The sequence below is a fragment of the Ranitomeya variabilis genome, chromosome 1, assembly GCF_051348905.1.
Source record: "Ranitomeya variabilis isolate aRanVar5 chromosome 1, aRanVar5.hap1, whole genome shotgun sequence".
In the NCBI taxonomy this organism is placed as follows: Eukaryota; Metazoa; Chordata; class Amphibia; order Anura; family Dendrobatidae; genus Ranitomeya; species Ranitomeya variabilis.
The window spans coordinates 948,078,201-948,094,150 of record NC_135232.1 but is presented as its reverse complement, the minus strand read 5'-3'; the positions used below and the strand labels follow the sequence as shown (position 1 = coordinate 948,094,150).

General features: G+C 42.6%; 2 protein-coding genes across 3 annotated transcripts in view; one reads left to right on the top strand and one right to left on the bottom strand.

Annotated features, from left to right (window-relative positions):
- The window catches only part of INPP4B (inositol polyphosphate-4-phosphatase type II B), a 1,036,387-nt gene that overhangs the window by 55,794 nt on the left and 964,643 nt on the right, over positions 1–15,950 (top strand). The gene's annotated exons all lie outside the window — the stretch shown is intronic.
- LOC143798697 (uncharacterized) lies at positions 6,508–8,317 on the bottom strand. The gene is made up of 3 exons (XM_077281123.1): positions 7,834–8,317; positions 7,596–7,752; positions 6,508–7,468 (listed from the first exon to the last, which is right to left on the bottom strand). Exons 1-3 carry the CDS (start codon positions 7,946–7,948, stop codon positions 6,508–6,510), a joined length of 1,233 nt encoding a protein of 410 aa, XP_077137238.1. The 5' UTR covers positions 7,949–8,317.

The following is a 15,950-nucleotide window of genomic DNA, read 5'->3' as shown; positions in this document are numbered from 1 at the left end:
TTGAAAAGTCAAATGGCGCTCCTTCCCTTCCGAGCTCTGCCCTGCGCCCAAACAATGGTTTACACCCACATATGGGGTATCAGCGTACTCAGGACAAATTGCACAACAATTTTTGGGGTCCAATTTCTTCTCTCACCCTTGGGAAAATAAAAAATTGGGGGTGAAAATATCATTTTTGTGAAAAAATATGATTTTTTATTTTTACGGCTCTGCATTATAAACTTCTGTAAAGCACTTGTTGGGTCAAAGTGCTCACCACACATCTAGATAAGTTCCTTAGGGGGTCTACTTTCCAAAATGGTGTCACTTGTTAGGGGTTTCAATGTTTAGGCACATCAGGGGCTCTCCAAATGCAACATGGCGTCCCATCTCAATTCCAGTCAATTTTGCATTGAAAAGTCAAATGGCGCTCCTTTGTTTCCAAGCACTGCCATGCGCCCAAACTGTGGTTTACCCCCACATATGGGGTATCAGCGTACTCAGGACAAATTGTACAACAACTTTTGGGATCTATTTTCTCCTGTTACCCTTGGTAAAATAAAACAAATTGGAGCTGAAATAAATTTTGTGTGAAAAAAAGTTAAATGTTCATTTTTATTTAAACATTCCAAAAATTCCTGTGAAACAACTGAAGGGTTAATAAACTTCTTGAAAGTGGTTTTGAGTACCTTGAGGGGTGCAGTTTTTAGAATGGTGTCACACTTGGGTATTTTCTATCATATAGACCCGTCAAAATGACTTCAAATGAGATGTGGTCCCTAAAAAAAAATGGTGTTGTAAAAATGAGAAATTGCTGGTCAACTTTTAACCCTTATAACTCCGTCACAAAAAAAAATTTTGGTTCCAAAATTGTGCTGATGTAAAGTAGACATGTGGGAAATGTTATTTATTAAGTATTTTGTGTGACATATGTCTGTGATTTAAGGGCATAAAAATTCAAAGTTGGAAAATTGTGAAATTTTCAAAATTTTCGCCAAATATTCGTTTTTTTCACAAATAAACGCGTTATATCGAAGAAATTTTACCACTAACATGAAGTACAATATGTCATGAGAAAACAATGTCAGAATCGCCAAGATCCGTTGAAGCGTTCCAGAGTTATAACCTCATAAAGGGACAGTGGTCAGAATTGTAAAAATTGGCCTGGTCATTAACGTGCAAACCACCCTCGGGGCTTAAGGGGTTAAACTGCAGACTGAAACTGTCGATGATGTGGTGAAGGCCTGCGTGGTACTTCACAATTTTGTTTTATCAAAAGAACATGTTTCCCTGGAGGATAATGTTTCAGAAAGCACCTTGCCGGACTACCACAACACAACTTTTCGCAGTCCTGTAGCAGTCTCCAGAATGCGGGACAATTTTGCAGACTATTTCATGTCTCCTGCAGGATCAGTTGACTGGCAGTATCAAATGGTTTAAAAAAAATGTTTTTCAAACTTGTAAAAATACCATTTTTTTGTTTGGTTAACCTTGCTGTATTTTGTATGTTTTGTACCGGTACCCTTTAAACATTTTGTAATGTTTACTATTACCATAACCTTGGTGGTTTTAATACAGTTTTAAAAAAAAAACAAAAAAAAAACAGACAATAAAATTGTTTTTAACCCCTTAACGACCGCCGATACGCCTTTTAACGGCGGCCGCTAAGGGTACTTAATCCACAGCGCCGTTAATTAACGGCGCTGTGGAAAAAGTGAATAGCGCCCCCCAGAGTCGGATTTTCTCTGGGGTCTCGGTTGCCGAGGGTAGCCGAGACCCCAGAGAACATGATTCGGGGGGTTTTTACCGACCCCCGAGTTGCGATCGCCGGTAATTAACCGTTTACCGGCGGTCGCAACAACAAAAAAAAAAAAACGCGATTTGCCGTTTAATTTCTCTGTCCTCCGATGTGATTGCACATCGGAGGACAGAGAAATGTGGTCCCCGATGGCCCCCAATAGCCCCCCAATACTTACCTACCTCCCCCGGTGCTCCTCGTGTCTCCCCATGGGCGCCGCCATCTTTTTTCCGGGAAAAAATGGCGGGCGCACGCGCAGTGCGCCCGCCGCCCGGCACCCGGATGTTCTTTGGGGTCTCGGCTGCCGGGGGTAGCCGAGACCCCAAAGAACATGATCGGGGTCGGTTTGCACCGACCCCTGCTTTGCGATCGCCGGTAATTAACAGTTTACCGGCGACCGCAAAAAAAAAAAAAAAAAAAGCGATCAGTTATTTCTCTGTCCTCTGATGTGATCGCACATCAGAGGACAGAGAAACAGGGGGATTCGGGGACCCTGTCATACTCACCCGGGGTCCCTGGGTCCTCTTCTGTCTTCTCCTGCCAGCCGGCTTTTTCATCATGGCGGGCGCATGCGCAGTGCGCCCGCCATCTGCTGCCATCTGCCGGCCGGCAGGAGAAGACAAGTTGGGGCTAAAATTAGGGTTAGGGTTAGAGTTAGGGTTAGAGTTAGGGTTAGAGTTAGGGTTAGGGTTAGAGTTAGGGTTAGGGTTAGAGTTAGGGTTAGGGTTAGAGTTAGGGTTAGGGTTAGAGTTAGAGTTAGGGTTAGGGTTAGGGTTAGAGTTAGGGTTAGGGTTAGGGTTAGGGTTAGGGTTAGGGTTAGAGTTAGGGTTAGGGTTAGGGTTAGAGTTAGGGTTAGAGCTAGGGTTAGGGTTAGGGTTGGGGCTAAATTTAGGGTTAGGGTTAGGGCTAGGGTTAGGGTTAGGCTACTTTCACACTAGCGTTTTTTGGCTTCCGTCGCAATGCGTCGTTGGAGAAAAAACGCATCCTGCAAAAGTGCTTGCAGGATGCGTTTTTTCTCCATTGGCTTGCATTAGCGACGCATTGCGACGGATTGCCACATGTCGCATCCGTCGTGCGACGGATGCGTCGTGCTTCGGCGGACCGTCGACACAAAAAAAACTACATGTAACTTTTTTGTGCGACGTGTCCGCCATTTCCGACCGCGCATGCGTGGCCGGAACTCCGCCCCCGCCTCCCCGCACCTCACAATGGGGCAGCGGATGCGTTGAAAAAACAGCATCCGCTGCACCCGTTGTGCGGCGCTTACAACGCTAGCGTCGGTACGTCGGCCCGACACACTGCGATGGGCCGAGTACGACGCTAGTGTGAAAGTAGCCTTAGGCTTCTTTCACACTTGCGTCGGTACGGGGCGGTCGCAATGCGTCGGCCCGATGTACCGACGCACGTTGTGAAAATTGTGCACAACGTGGGCAGCGGATGCAGTTTTTCAACGCATCCGCTGCCCAGTCTATGTCCTGGGGAGGAGGGGGCAGAGTTACGGCCACGCATCCGCGGAAATGGCGGACGCGACGTACAAAAAAAAGGTTACATTGAACTTTTTTTGTGACGACGGGGGCTAAAGTTATGGTTAGGGTTGGGGCTAAAGTTAGGGTTGGGGCTAAAGTTAGGGTTAGAGTTGGGATTAGGGTTAGGGTTTGGATTAGGGTTGGGATTAGTGTTACGTTTGGGATTAGGGTTGGGATTAGGGTTAGGGTTGGGATTAGGGTTAGGGGTGTGTTGGATTTAGGGTTTTGATTAGGGTTATGGTTAGGGTTGAGATTAGGGCTGTTTTGGGGTTAGGGTTGTGATTATCGTTAGGGTTGTGATTAGGATTATGGATCGGGTTGAGATTAGGGTTAGGGCTGTGTTGGGGTTAGGGTTGGAGTTAGAATTGGGGGGTTTCCACTGTTTAGGTACATCAGGGGGTCTCCAAACACGACAGCCAATTTTGCGCTAAAAAAGTCAAATGGTACTCCCTCCCTTCTGAGCTCTGCCGTGCGCCCAAACAGTGGTTTACCCCCACATATGGGGCATCAGCGTACTCGGGATAAATTGGACAACAACTTTTGGGGTCCAATTTCTCCTGTTACCCTTGTGAAAATAAAAACTTGGGGGCTAAAAATCTTTTTTGTTGGAAAAAAATATATTTTTTTATTTTCACTACTCTGCATTATAAATTTCTGTGAAGCACTTGAGCTTTCAAAGTTCTCACCACATATCTAGATAAGTTCCTTAGGGGGTCTAGTTTCCAAAATTTGGTCACTTGTGGGGGTTTCTACTGTTTAGGTACATTAGGGGTCTGCAAACGCAACATAACGCCCGCAGACAATTCTATCAAAGTCTGCATTCCAAAATGGCGCTCCTTCCCTTCCGAGCTCTGCCGTGCGCCCAAACAGTGGTTTACCCCCACATATGGGGTACCAGCATACTCAGGACAAATTGGACAACAACTTTTGGGGTCCAATTTCTCTTGTTACCCTTGTGAAAATAAAAATTTGGGGGCTAAAAAAATCTTTTTTGTGGGAAAAAAAATATTTTTTATTTTCACTACTCTGCATTATAAACTTCTGTGAAGCACTTGGGCATTCAAAGTTCTCACCACATATCTAGATAAGTTCCTTGGGGGGTCTATTTTCCAAAATGGGGTCACTTGTTGGGGGTTTCTACTGTTTAGGTACATTAGGGGTCTGCAAACGCAACATAACGCCCGCAGACAATTCTATCAAAGTCTGCATTCCAAAATGGCGCTCCTTCCCTTCCGAGCTCTGCCTTGTGCCCAAACAGTGGTTTACCCCCACATATGGGGTACCAGCATACTCAGGACAAATTGGACAACAACTTTTGGGGTCCAATTTCTCTTGTTACCCTTGTGAAAATAAAAATTTGGGGGCTAAAAAAATCTTTTTTGTGGGAAAAAAAATATTTTTTATTTTCACTACTCTGCATTATAAACTTCTGTGAAGCACTTGGGCATTCAAAGTTCTCACCACATATCTAGATAAGTTCCTTGGGGGGTCTATTTTCCAAAATGGGGTCACTTTTGGGGGGTTTCTGCTGTTTAGGCACATCAGGGGCTCTCCAAACGCGACATGGCGTCCGATCTCAATTCCAGTCAATTTTGCATTGAAAAGTCAAATGGCGCTCCTTTGCTTCCGAGCTCAGCCATGCGCCCAAACAGTGGTTTACCCCCACATATAGGGTGTCGGCGTACTCAAGACAAATTGTACAACAGCTTCTGGGGTCCATTTTCTCCTGTTACCCTTGGTAAAATAAAAATTTGGAGGCAAAAAGATCATTTTTGTAGAAAAAATGTGATTTTTTTTATTTTCACGGCTCTACGTTATAAACTTCTGTGAAGCACCTGGGGGTTTAAAGTGCTCACCACACATCTAGATAAGTTCCTTAAGGGGTCTAGTTTCCAAAATGGTGTCATATGTGGGGGGTCTCTACTGTTTAGGCACATCAGCGGCTCTCCAAACGTGACATGGCGTCCGATCTCAATTCCAGCCAATTCTACATTGAAAAAGTAAAACGACACTCCTTCTCTTCCAAGCTCTGCGGTGCGCCCAAACAGTGGTTTACCCCCATATATGGGGTATCGACGTACTCAGGAGAAATTGCACAACAACTTTTGTGGTCTAATTTCTCCTGTTACCCTTGTGAAAATAAAAATTTGGGGGCAAAAAGATCATTTTTGTAGAAAAAATGAGATTTTTTATTTTCACGGCTCTACGTTATAAACTTCTGTGAAGCACTTGGGGGTTCAAAGTGCTCACCACACATCTAGATAAGTTCCTTAAGGGGTCTAGTTTCCAAAATGGTATCACTTGTGGGGGGTTTCCACTGTTTAGGCACATTAGGGGCTCTCCAAACGCGACATGGCGTCCGATCTCAATTCCAGCCAATTCTGCATTGAAACAGTCAAACGGTGCTCCTTCACTTCCAAGCTCTGCGGTGCGCCCAAACAGTGGTTTACCTCCACATATGGGGTATCGGTGTACTCAGGAAAAATTGCACAACAAAATTTGTGGTTAAATTTCTGTTTTTACACTTGTGAAAATTAAAAAAATGGTTCTGAAGTAAAATGTTTGCAAAAAAAAGTAAAATGTTCATTTTTTTCTTCCACATTGTTTTAGTTCCTGTGAAGTACGTAAAGGGTTAATAAACTTGAATGTGGTTTTGAGCAGCTTGAGGGGTGCAGTTTTTAGAATGGTGTCACACTTGGTTATTTTCTATCATATAGACCCCTCAAAATCACTTCAAAGGTGATGTGGTCCCTAAAAAAAACATGGTGTTGTAAAAATGAGAAATTACTGGTCAACTTTTAACCCTTATAACTCCCTAACAAAAAAAAAAATTTGGTTCCAAAATTGTGCTCATGTAAAGTAGACATGTGAGAAATGTTATTTATTAACTATTTTTTGTGACATATCTCTCTGATTTAAGGGCATAAAAATACAAAGTTTGAAAATTGCAAAATTTTAAAAATTTTCGCCATATTTCCATTTTTTTCATAAATAATCGCAAGTAATATCGAAGAAATGTTACCACTAACTTGAAGTACAACATGTCACGAAAAAACATTCTCAGAATCAGCGGGATCCGATAAAGCGTTCCAGAGTTATAACCTCATAAAGTGACACTGGTCAGAATTGTAAAAATTGGCTCGGTCATTAAGTACCAAATTGGCTCTGTCACTAAGGGGTTAAACCACAAAAAGTTTTATTTATTTACATACAGTTTTTAAAGGTTCTCATAATTTGGGGTGGAGATAGTAGCGGAGGGGCTGACAGGGCGGGCCACGTCGATAGGGGGGACAGGACATCACGGGGAGGAACAGAAGTGGAATGGCTGGTGAAAACATGAGGTTGGGAAGGGAGTTGAGGTACAGATGTGGTCTGTGGGAGGTATGGTGAAGGTGTTGGTGGGGGTGGGAATGGTGAAGTTAAAGGGGAAGAATGGAAAGGGGAAGGTAGGAACTGGGAAATACTGAGGGGGGAAGAAAGGTATGGCGAAGGAGTAGGATGGACGGGAGGAGGATGGACGGGAGAAGGATGGACGGGAGGAGGACGGACGGGAGGATAGATGGCGACTTGAGAGGGGAAAGGTGTTGAAACATGAAGGGTGGGTGGAGGGGCTTGGGACATCGCCTGCACTAGAGCAGTGTGGCAGCCTTGCATCACATGCATCTGCAGGTCAGGAGTTAGATTCTCCATGTGCCTGAGGACTGACTGAAAAAAGCAGTGTCTTGGTGACTGGTTTGCATCTGACTGCAGCCTATCCAGACGACTGCTGAGTTCCAATATGCATTTGTGAAGCATATTGTACCCAGCAGACGTTTGCTTACCCAAAAGCTTGATGGCATTCTGGAAGGCTGCATTCAAATGCAAAAATTCAGGCGCATAGCTCCTTTCCTGACCTCTCTGGCGCTGCCGTCCTGACCCCAAAGGTGGTCTAGATGTTGCGGCAGTGTCAGAGGGGTGGGGTAAAGGGAACTCCATCTCATCACCTGCAGCTTCAAGTGACGAAGTCCACCCTGCTGCTCCAGCGCTGGTGGATGGGGCCGAGGGATCACACAAAAGGGAAGGTGCAGACACAGAAGGGTCGACGTGGTCCCCGGTGGCGGACCCCTGAGGGATCGCTCCAGAGGGGTGCAACTCTGATGCAGGCTCCCGAGTGCTGCTGACAGTACTGTTAAAGAAGAAACAAACAAAAAAATTAGTATCTTGATATTACAATTGCCCTTGCTGCCCCAAAAAAAATAGAAGGTTACACATTTTAATAGTTTGACTGAAAACTTGTGGTGTTGAATATTTACCTTCTGCTCAGCAGCGTCGACCGGAGGAACGACAGGGCTCTGGAATGCTTATACCTGCTCCTGCGTCCTCTAGATCCACTCGGGGCCTGCATCTCCTTATTGAACTCCCTCTTAAAGCGATCCCTCAGTGACCGCCACCGCACGATTACCCTGTTACCTGGAAAGAGAAATCAAAAAAAGGTTACTATACAACACATTAAATCATGCTAACACACGTTAATGAACTGTGAATACTTACGTGCTAGATCCTGGGCCCCAGCATTGAGTTCCTCCCAGTTATCAATGACAGCATTGCACACTTCCTCCCATAGCCGTCGGGTGATGTACTGGTCAGCATGGCGGCGGTCCGACATCTTCCATAGCGGCTCCCGACTTTGGACCGCTTGGATGAGGGTGTCCACGTCTATGCCCTCGTCCTCTTCCTCATCCTGTTCAGGAGCACGCTGTAAAGCCTTTTAACAAAAAAAAAAAAAGAATAAAAAGGGAAAGATTATAACACATGAATTTTACAGTTTGCTAAACACCAAACCAAAAAAGGAACTTACTCTTCGGTGACTGCCGCGCCTAGCATTCCGACGGCTATGGTAGGTGCTCTGAGGAACTCTACGTCGAGCCCCGGATTGTGAAGACTAATAAAAAAAAAAAAATAAGAAATAAATTATGTGCTTGGATGGAAGCATATGTACCGTGTGTGTGCTGTGCTGAATGTTTGTGTTGAGTGTAGTGTGTTTTATGTGAGGATCTGTATCTGCAAAACTTACACTATGTGCTCCCGCTCCTCTCATTTCTCCACCCTGCCCGTCTCCTTCATGAAGCAGCTCCTCTGCTGCTGCTGCTGCTCCTCCTCCATCTTCTTCCTGTGAAAACAGAATAAATACATATAGGGTTCAAAAACATTACCAGAGATGTACCAAAAAAAATTTAGGAATAAAAAAAAAAAAACCTCAGGTGGCTGACGATGTGAGGGGGGGCTCTCAGATGAAGACATTCTGCCTGAGTTTGTCTTGGTCCCTAGAATCTGCAAGTATAAAGAGAGTTCTAAGCTACTATACAAAAGGATAGACGCAGCTTTTCGGGACTTTATACTTACATGTTTTCAAAACTTTGGGGGGTCTGCCTGCGTCGTCTTGGTCCCTAGAATCTGCAAGTATAAAGACAGTTCTAAGCTACTATAAAGTGGCGTAACTACAAAGTTATGGGCCCCGGTGCGAACTTCCAAATGGGGCCCCCCCGCCAAAATATTTTCCACCCAAATCCACATCCTGCCCCATCCATCTCCACATTCTGCCCCATCAGTCTCCGCATTCTGCCCATCCGACTCCGCATTCTGCCCATCCATCTCCACATTCTGCCCCTCTCTCCACATCTCACCAGAACAGCAGGAACCAGAAATCTGCTGCTGGTTGATACCAGATAAACACGAGCTGCACACAACCAGGACTGAGCTGCTGAGAGCTGAAGGACCTGTGGTGACCTCATCGTCATGTGATCAGGAGGCGGAGCTGATAAATGCTGAAAGCCCTATGATAGTGATGACGTCACCACAGGATCTTCAGCTCTTTCTTTCAGAGACAGTTTCAACCTTATAAAAAAAATTCCCTCATTCAAAGTTAAAATACCAATACCCAAAAAATGATAATTATTTTTACCCTAGTTATAACCAGATAACATTTTGTATACCAAAGGTTTGCATTCTGCATTTAGATATAGAACCTCAAACACCTTTATTGAATGTAGACCAGTTTTAAATTTATCTTGAAATCATACTACGGACAGTTTTGTGTAATTTTTATTCCAAATTTTTTTTTCTTTTTTTTTGTTTGGACAGTAGGAGCTACACTGCTCTTTATTTGAAATACCAGTACAGTATGTTAATGTATGAAAAATCACCAAAAAAATGCAGAACACATCACACAGCATTTACAAACACACACACACACACACGTCACAGCACAGCCATTAAAAATACCAGCACAGTATGAAAAATAAAACACATGTCAGGCAGGCAGGCAGGCGGTCTGGCACACATCACACGGCATACACACACACACACATCACAGCACAGCCATTAAAAATACCAGCAGAGTATGAAAAATAAAACACATGTCAGGCAGGCAGGCAGGCGGTCTGGCACACATCACACGGCATACACACACACGTCACAGCACAGCTATTAAAAATACCAGCACAGTATGAAAAATAAAACACATGTCAGGCAGGCAGGCGGTCTGGCACACATCACACGGCATACACACACACGTCACAGCACAGCCATTAAAAATACCAGCACAGTATGAAAAATAAAACACATGCAAGGCAGGCATACACACACACGCTGGATGGCAGTACTCACATAGCAGTCTCTGGCAGGGTCTCTCTTGCTGGCAGGATGTCTCTTGCTGGCAGGATGTCTCTTGCTGGCAGGATCTCTCTTGCTGGGATCTCTCTCGCTGGCAGGATGTCTCTTGCTGGCGGGATCTCTCTTGCTGGCGGGATCTGTATTCTCTCTTGCTGGCAGGATCTGTGTTCTCTCTTCATGGCACATTGAAAAATGAGGCTCACCTGTCCTGTTTATATAGTTTTGGGGTTGTCTAGGAAAAGTATCAACTTTTTGGAGCATGCTCAGTTGAAAAAAACGGATTGGGGCGACGGATCCGCCAAAAAACGGATCGTGACGGATCCGTCGTCCATAGGCGCCCATTCTATAAAATAACGGACGCGACGGATCCGTCGCGGACCGTTAATTAGGCGGCGACAAAAAACGTTACAAAGTCCGTCGATGTCTAGACAACGTCCGCCAAATTTCGACGGATCCGTCGCATGACGGATAGAACGGATGACCATCCGTCACAATCCGTCGTTAATGCAAGTCTATGGGGAAAAAAACGGATCCGTCGAAAATAAAAACGGATCCGTTATTTGAGGAAAATGGCGGTTTTAGACTGACACCAAAAAACTGAAGTGTGAAAGAGGCCTTATCTCACGAGTTTGTGTGTGAAACAGGAGTAGCATTTAATAGAGTATCAAAGCGAGGCGCCATAAACTACAGTGTAAAAGTGACTTCCGATTCATATAAACTCCTTTGTGATCTGGAAAGTTGAAATTTAAAGTCAGGAGATGACCAGTGTGGTGCTGGAAACTGGAGAAATTGGTAATTGACAAGAAATTTATTGCACCTCTACTGTAATATGCACAGATAGTTAGAAAGGTTTAGAGAATACATATATTGCTCTGAGTGCTTCTTTAACTTGGTAAATATAAGCTAATTTTTCACTTTAACTTTTAAAAAGTCTCAATGTGATCTCATAGACTAGAGAGTGGCTTTAATTTTGATGTGTTTCCTCATCTTCTTTAGCTAAATCGATGGAACATTTAACTAGGCAACATTTTTTTTTTGCATCAGTAATAATGTTTATGATCACTGGGGTTCCATACCACAAACACTAGACCAGGGGTTCTCCAAAGCCCTTGTTCTGGAGGCGTTTTAATAGAATGGTGATCATGCATGCTCTCTACCTCTCCAGTCAATGTCTGCGGAATTGTTAGCTAGCTTCTGTGATCTACTACTGTTAATGCATGGCCACTGTTTTTTTGAAACTCCTAAACAAAATACTTTACTCCTACTTATTAAGCAAGTCTTAAGTAGAAAAAAATTAGATAGAAATTGCTTCCAGGGGTTGAGTTGTGGCATGTAGCGGTGTGGCCCATAACCGAGGAGGGCATTGCTTGACAGCATGTGTGCTGTTTAGTATTTTTTGGTTGTTCCTCCTGCAGATACAGTGTGTTTGCAGTGGTTGTCGCCATGCAGTGCTGCACGTAACAATGTAGTGACACACTTAAAATAGTTTGGCAGGTTGGAGTGGGCTTATATACTTTTATCAAATGTGAACTGAGAATCTTGTGCTTTGTTTTGAAAGTTTTGACTGTGCAGTCTAGATTTCCCTTTTACATGATGTATTTAAAATGTATTAAGGTCGAGCACTCAAATGAGAACTTAAAGTGGTATTTCTGGTACATAAAATGTACAGTTTTATAGCTATAACTATTAGGTAGAAACAGACTATCCTAACTTTTATGAGTACTCAAGAATTCTCCCATTATACAATTTGCATGAACATGGATGAATAAAAAAATACAAATTAAATTCCATAAAGACATCTCCAGAGACGGGACAGATCACCCTTACATTGCATATATGGGATTAATTATAGGTGGGGAAGTGAGAAACAGATGACACTTCAACCTCCACTGGAGTTGGAGACCTCCTGATGTGAACAGGTAATTACAACAGAGATCTGTTTTGAGAGCCAGTCATTAAGGCTGCGATTTTGTTATTCAGAAGTGGAGAAGAACATTTCCAAGGCAAGAGCTTCTGCTGTTCAGAGGGCTTGTATGAAACACTTTGGAGCCATTGCTCGGTGATAAATGTTAGGGCTTGCATTGATCCATTATTTATTTGAACTACATTTTCATTGTGGTAGCAAAGGCATGAACATAACACATTCACTCACATCACCATATGACCATTCTAACCACTCTGACTTAATATTGGTTTGAGGAATGATGCCATCCATGGGACCCCAAGAGGCAAAGATATCCTTAAAGTTAGGGAACTCATAACATTCTAGCAGACCTAGCACATCCCACAACTAGACCCCATATGACATCACTAAAAAGAGGTATGAGGGTGTAACCTTGATCTAATAAAAAGCTGGATTTGTTTTTTTTTTATTATGTCAGTCCAGGAAGATATAGCTTGCTGTGGGTTCTGTCCATTTCCCCAAGGAGTATCTCCTGCCACTAAGCTCTGAGCCATTTTCATTACACAGATTTAGTATTTTTCTTTTGTTATCAATTTTATATTATGTGAGTCTATATACTGTAAATGTTTTGTTCCCACTTTGTAACATCTTTGTTTTTTTATAAACGCTGCCTACCTTTCTGGATTAAATATATAAAATTTAATAGACCTGTTCCTTTTGCTCTGTTAACCACACCCCTGAAACCATATGCTACCTGTAACAGTTCATTCTCTGTCCTCCGTAGTACATGCCTGCACAAGGCAATCTTGCCTTACGCAGGCGTGTACTATGGAGCACAGAGAATGAATTTCAATCCAATATTGCAGCCAGGATGCAGCCAATGGGTAAGGAAAGGGTGAATCAAACACCCGAAAACCCCGCCCCTATGGCTGAAAATTGTTCCCTCCAAATTCAGGTGACAAGAGTCCCTTTAATGAGCCACGGGCCAACAATCTATAAGACTTAATTCAGTTAGTGACTGTAGCCTAAAAGAAAATCTCTTGCTCCTGTTGTCTTTTGGGCAAACCCTGACCAGGTCCTGGAGCATCTGATTGGAAAATATGAATTCAGCTGGAAAATAATCTAGTAGTAATATTATAATTTCTGCAGAATAATCTTTGCCTCCCTCATGCAGCATATTTTTTATGTTCTCTTTGTTCATTTGACTTCACATAAAACATATTTACTGTAGACACAGAGATTAAACAGCTATGTGTGACCGGTAACTAAAGCAACATTGATCTGCTGTGCCAGGTCACAGCAGCACTCGATTGATTGCTGAGAGCTGATCCGATGTGTGTAAAGCTTCAGCATGGAGGGCACCTAAATATAGAAGCAAACGGTAATGTGTAACCCACTTAAAGCTACTGAGAAACACAATGTAGTGATATGCCTTCTATGAATCATCTTGATGTATTCTCCTTTAGCCGTTGAAAGCAAAATGAACATTGCACATTGTCAAGATGTGACATTGTCAATGAGTCTTTGTGCAGAATTAGGAAAATCAGCAAATTTTTTAAGCTTTTTAGATGCTTTACCAGGTGTCTGCCAATCAGGATATTCTTTTCATACTGGTAGGCAAACTATTGTATGGCAAGCACTGCTTGTAAAGTCCTGACAAGTGCAGACTTCATCAGAGACTTGCACAAAGATACTTGGACATTTACTCATCAGTGGTAAACAGTTTGGTGAAACTTGAGTGATATTGCAGCATAGACCATTTTAATTCTAAATGTAAATTGCAAAAATGTTGCCATTTCATTCATTATTTATGCAGTGTTTTATAGTTACCTTATTATTTTTAGAAGCTGTTGCAGTTAGAATGATTAAATCTCCATTGCAAATTTGGTTTCTTAAATTTTACAAAGTTTCTTCAGTTTGCAACGTGCTTACTCCAAATTCAACACAATGTGAAACTTTTTAGGGCTATAGCAGTCATTAGAATTATTCCACCCCTTCATGAAAAGCTTCTTTTGTGCTTAGTAGAGCCCTCTTTAGCTGCTATGATTTGCTGTAAATGTGATGTATAGCCAGGCATCATCTTTTGGCAGCATTCCTGAGAAATCTTAGTCCACTCCTCATGGGAATGACCAAGTTAACTACGGTAATAATTTTGTGTTTGCACGCTACAGTGTCTTCAAAACACACCAAAGATTTTCTATGGGATCGAAGTTAGTTGACTGTGATGCATATTCCAGAAGATTCCATGACTTTTTTTTTACAAGAAAGCCTGAATGGACTTTGAATTATTTTAGGAATCATTTTCTTGCTGGAAGGTTAAATAATGCTCAAGCTTCGGCTTCCTCACAGTAGGCAAGATGTTATCTCCTAGGATTTCTTGATGCTGGATTAAATCTATCTTTCTCTACACACATCGCAGATTTCTATTGCCAGAGGAAACACAGCGTCTCTGAGCCACCACCATGCTTCACTGTAGGCAGGGTATGCTTTTCAGTATATGGTTCATTCTTCCTCCTCCTGAAATATCACTGATCACAGACCAGAAAGCTCCAGTTTTGTTTCATTGCTCCACAAAAACAAAATCCCAAAACCTTTTGGGCTAATTTATATGGTATTGATGGCTCATATTGATCTGGCAGCCGGCAGAAGGCTGACAGCCCCATTGCTTTTGGAAGAGAGACCCCGTGGCATGACGTGGGTTACCGATCATAGTCATAGTGACTCGATGTCGTCATAATGAAATAGGAAAGTTGCTGATCATGCACAGTGCATGACCAGCAACTTTCTCTGTCCGTGTAGAGATGACAGTTTCTACAGCATGGGGATTCTGCTGCAATGATAGTCCTATAGTAGGAAAAAGTAGAAAAGGTAAAAAAAAAGTTAAACTATTTTTTTAAATAATTGTAAAAATATTTTTTACAAAAAAATCAAAAATGATAAAAATAATCAAAAGATATTGCATATATAAATATTTGTATGAAAAAATATAAACAATAAAAGTACACATATTTGGTATCGCTGCGTCCATAATGACCCAATCTATAAAACTATCCCACTAGTTAACCCCTTTAGTGAGCATCAATAAAAAAACATAAATAAAAAAACAAGACAAAAAACAATGCTTTATCATCATAGCGCCGAACAAAAAGTGGAATAAAATGCTATCAAAGGAGCATATAAATAAACATGGTACCGCTGAAAACATCATCTTGTCCCGCAAGAAAACAACCTGCCGCACAGCTCCATCAGTGGAAAAATAAAATAGTTATAGCTCTCAGAATAAAGCGATGCAAAAATAATAGTTTTGTCTATAAAATAGTTTTTATTGTGTAAAAGCGCCAAAACATGAAAAATATATAAAGACCTATTGCTGTAATCGTACTGACCTAAAGAATAAAACTGCCTGATCAATTTTACCACACAGGGAATGGCATAGCCCTCCCACCCCCACCGCCCCCCCCAAAAAAAAATCTTTAATTTCTGGTTTTTGTTCATTCTGCCTCCCAAAAATCAGAATAGAAAGCGGTCAAAAAATGTCATGTGCCCGAAAATGGTACCAACAAAAAACGTCAACTCGTTCCGCAAAAAACAAGCACTCCCATGACTCTGTGGGCCAAAATGTGGAAAAATTATAGCTCTCAAAATAAAGTGATGCAAAAACTATTTTTTAAAGTATGACAGCAGCTGTCACGATTCACACCGTGACCGTCACCCCTACGTCACGGATCGGGGTGACTTTAGGCCAACAGACAGCTTTCACATGTGCAGGGGGGGCTTATCTTAGTTATCCCTCCACTGCTACAATGCGATGAAAACACACACAAGGCTATTGGCCTCTCAGTTTACAGCAGGGGCTTATTTTAGTTATCCCACTGCTCTACAATATACCACGAACTGCAGGGATTTATGTATATCCCGCTTTACAGTTCCACTTGAGAACTTGCAGCTCTCTGGTGCCCCCCTTACCCTCAGGTCAGATGAGGTACTGCACCTAAGGTAATTAGACGCCAGAAAGGCTGACTGCTATGTTCTGGCTATTGGGCATGCTGCAGCGAGGGCGACATAACTACTCCCACTCAGGCAGGAACAATAA

What these genes read in the sequence shown, in the direction of transcription:
- LOC143798697 (XM_077281123.1), bottom strand. Translation starts at nt 7,948, where the DNA reads ATGTCGGACCGCCGCCATGCTGACCAGTACATCACCCGACGGCTATGG. An exon ending in TGGGGCCCAGGATCTAGCAC is followed by an intron (nt 7,753 to 7,833) that starts GTAAGTATTCAC and finishes TTCTCTTTCCAG; the next exon opens with GTAACAGGGTAATCGTGCGG. An exon ending in TCGACGCTGCTGAGCAGAAG is followed by an intron (nt 7,469 to 7,595) that starts GTAAATATTCAA and finishes CTTCTTTAACAG; the next exon opens with TACTGTCAGCAGCACTCGGG.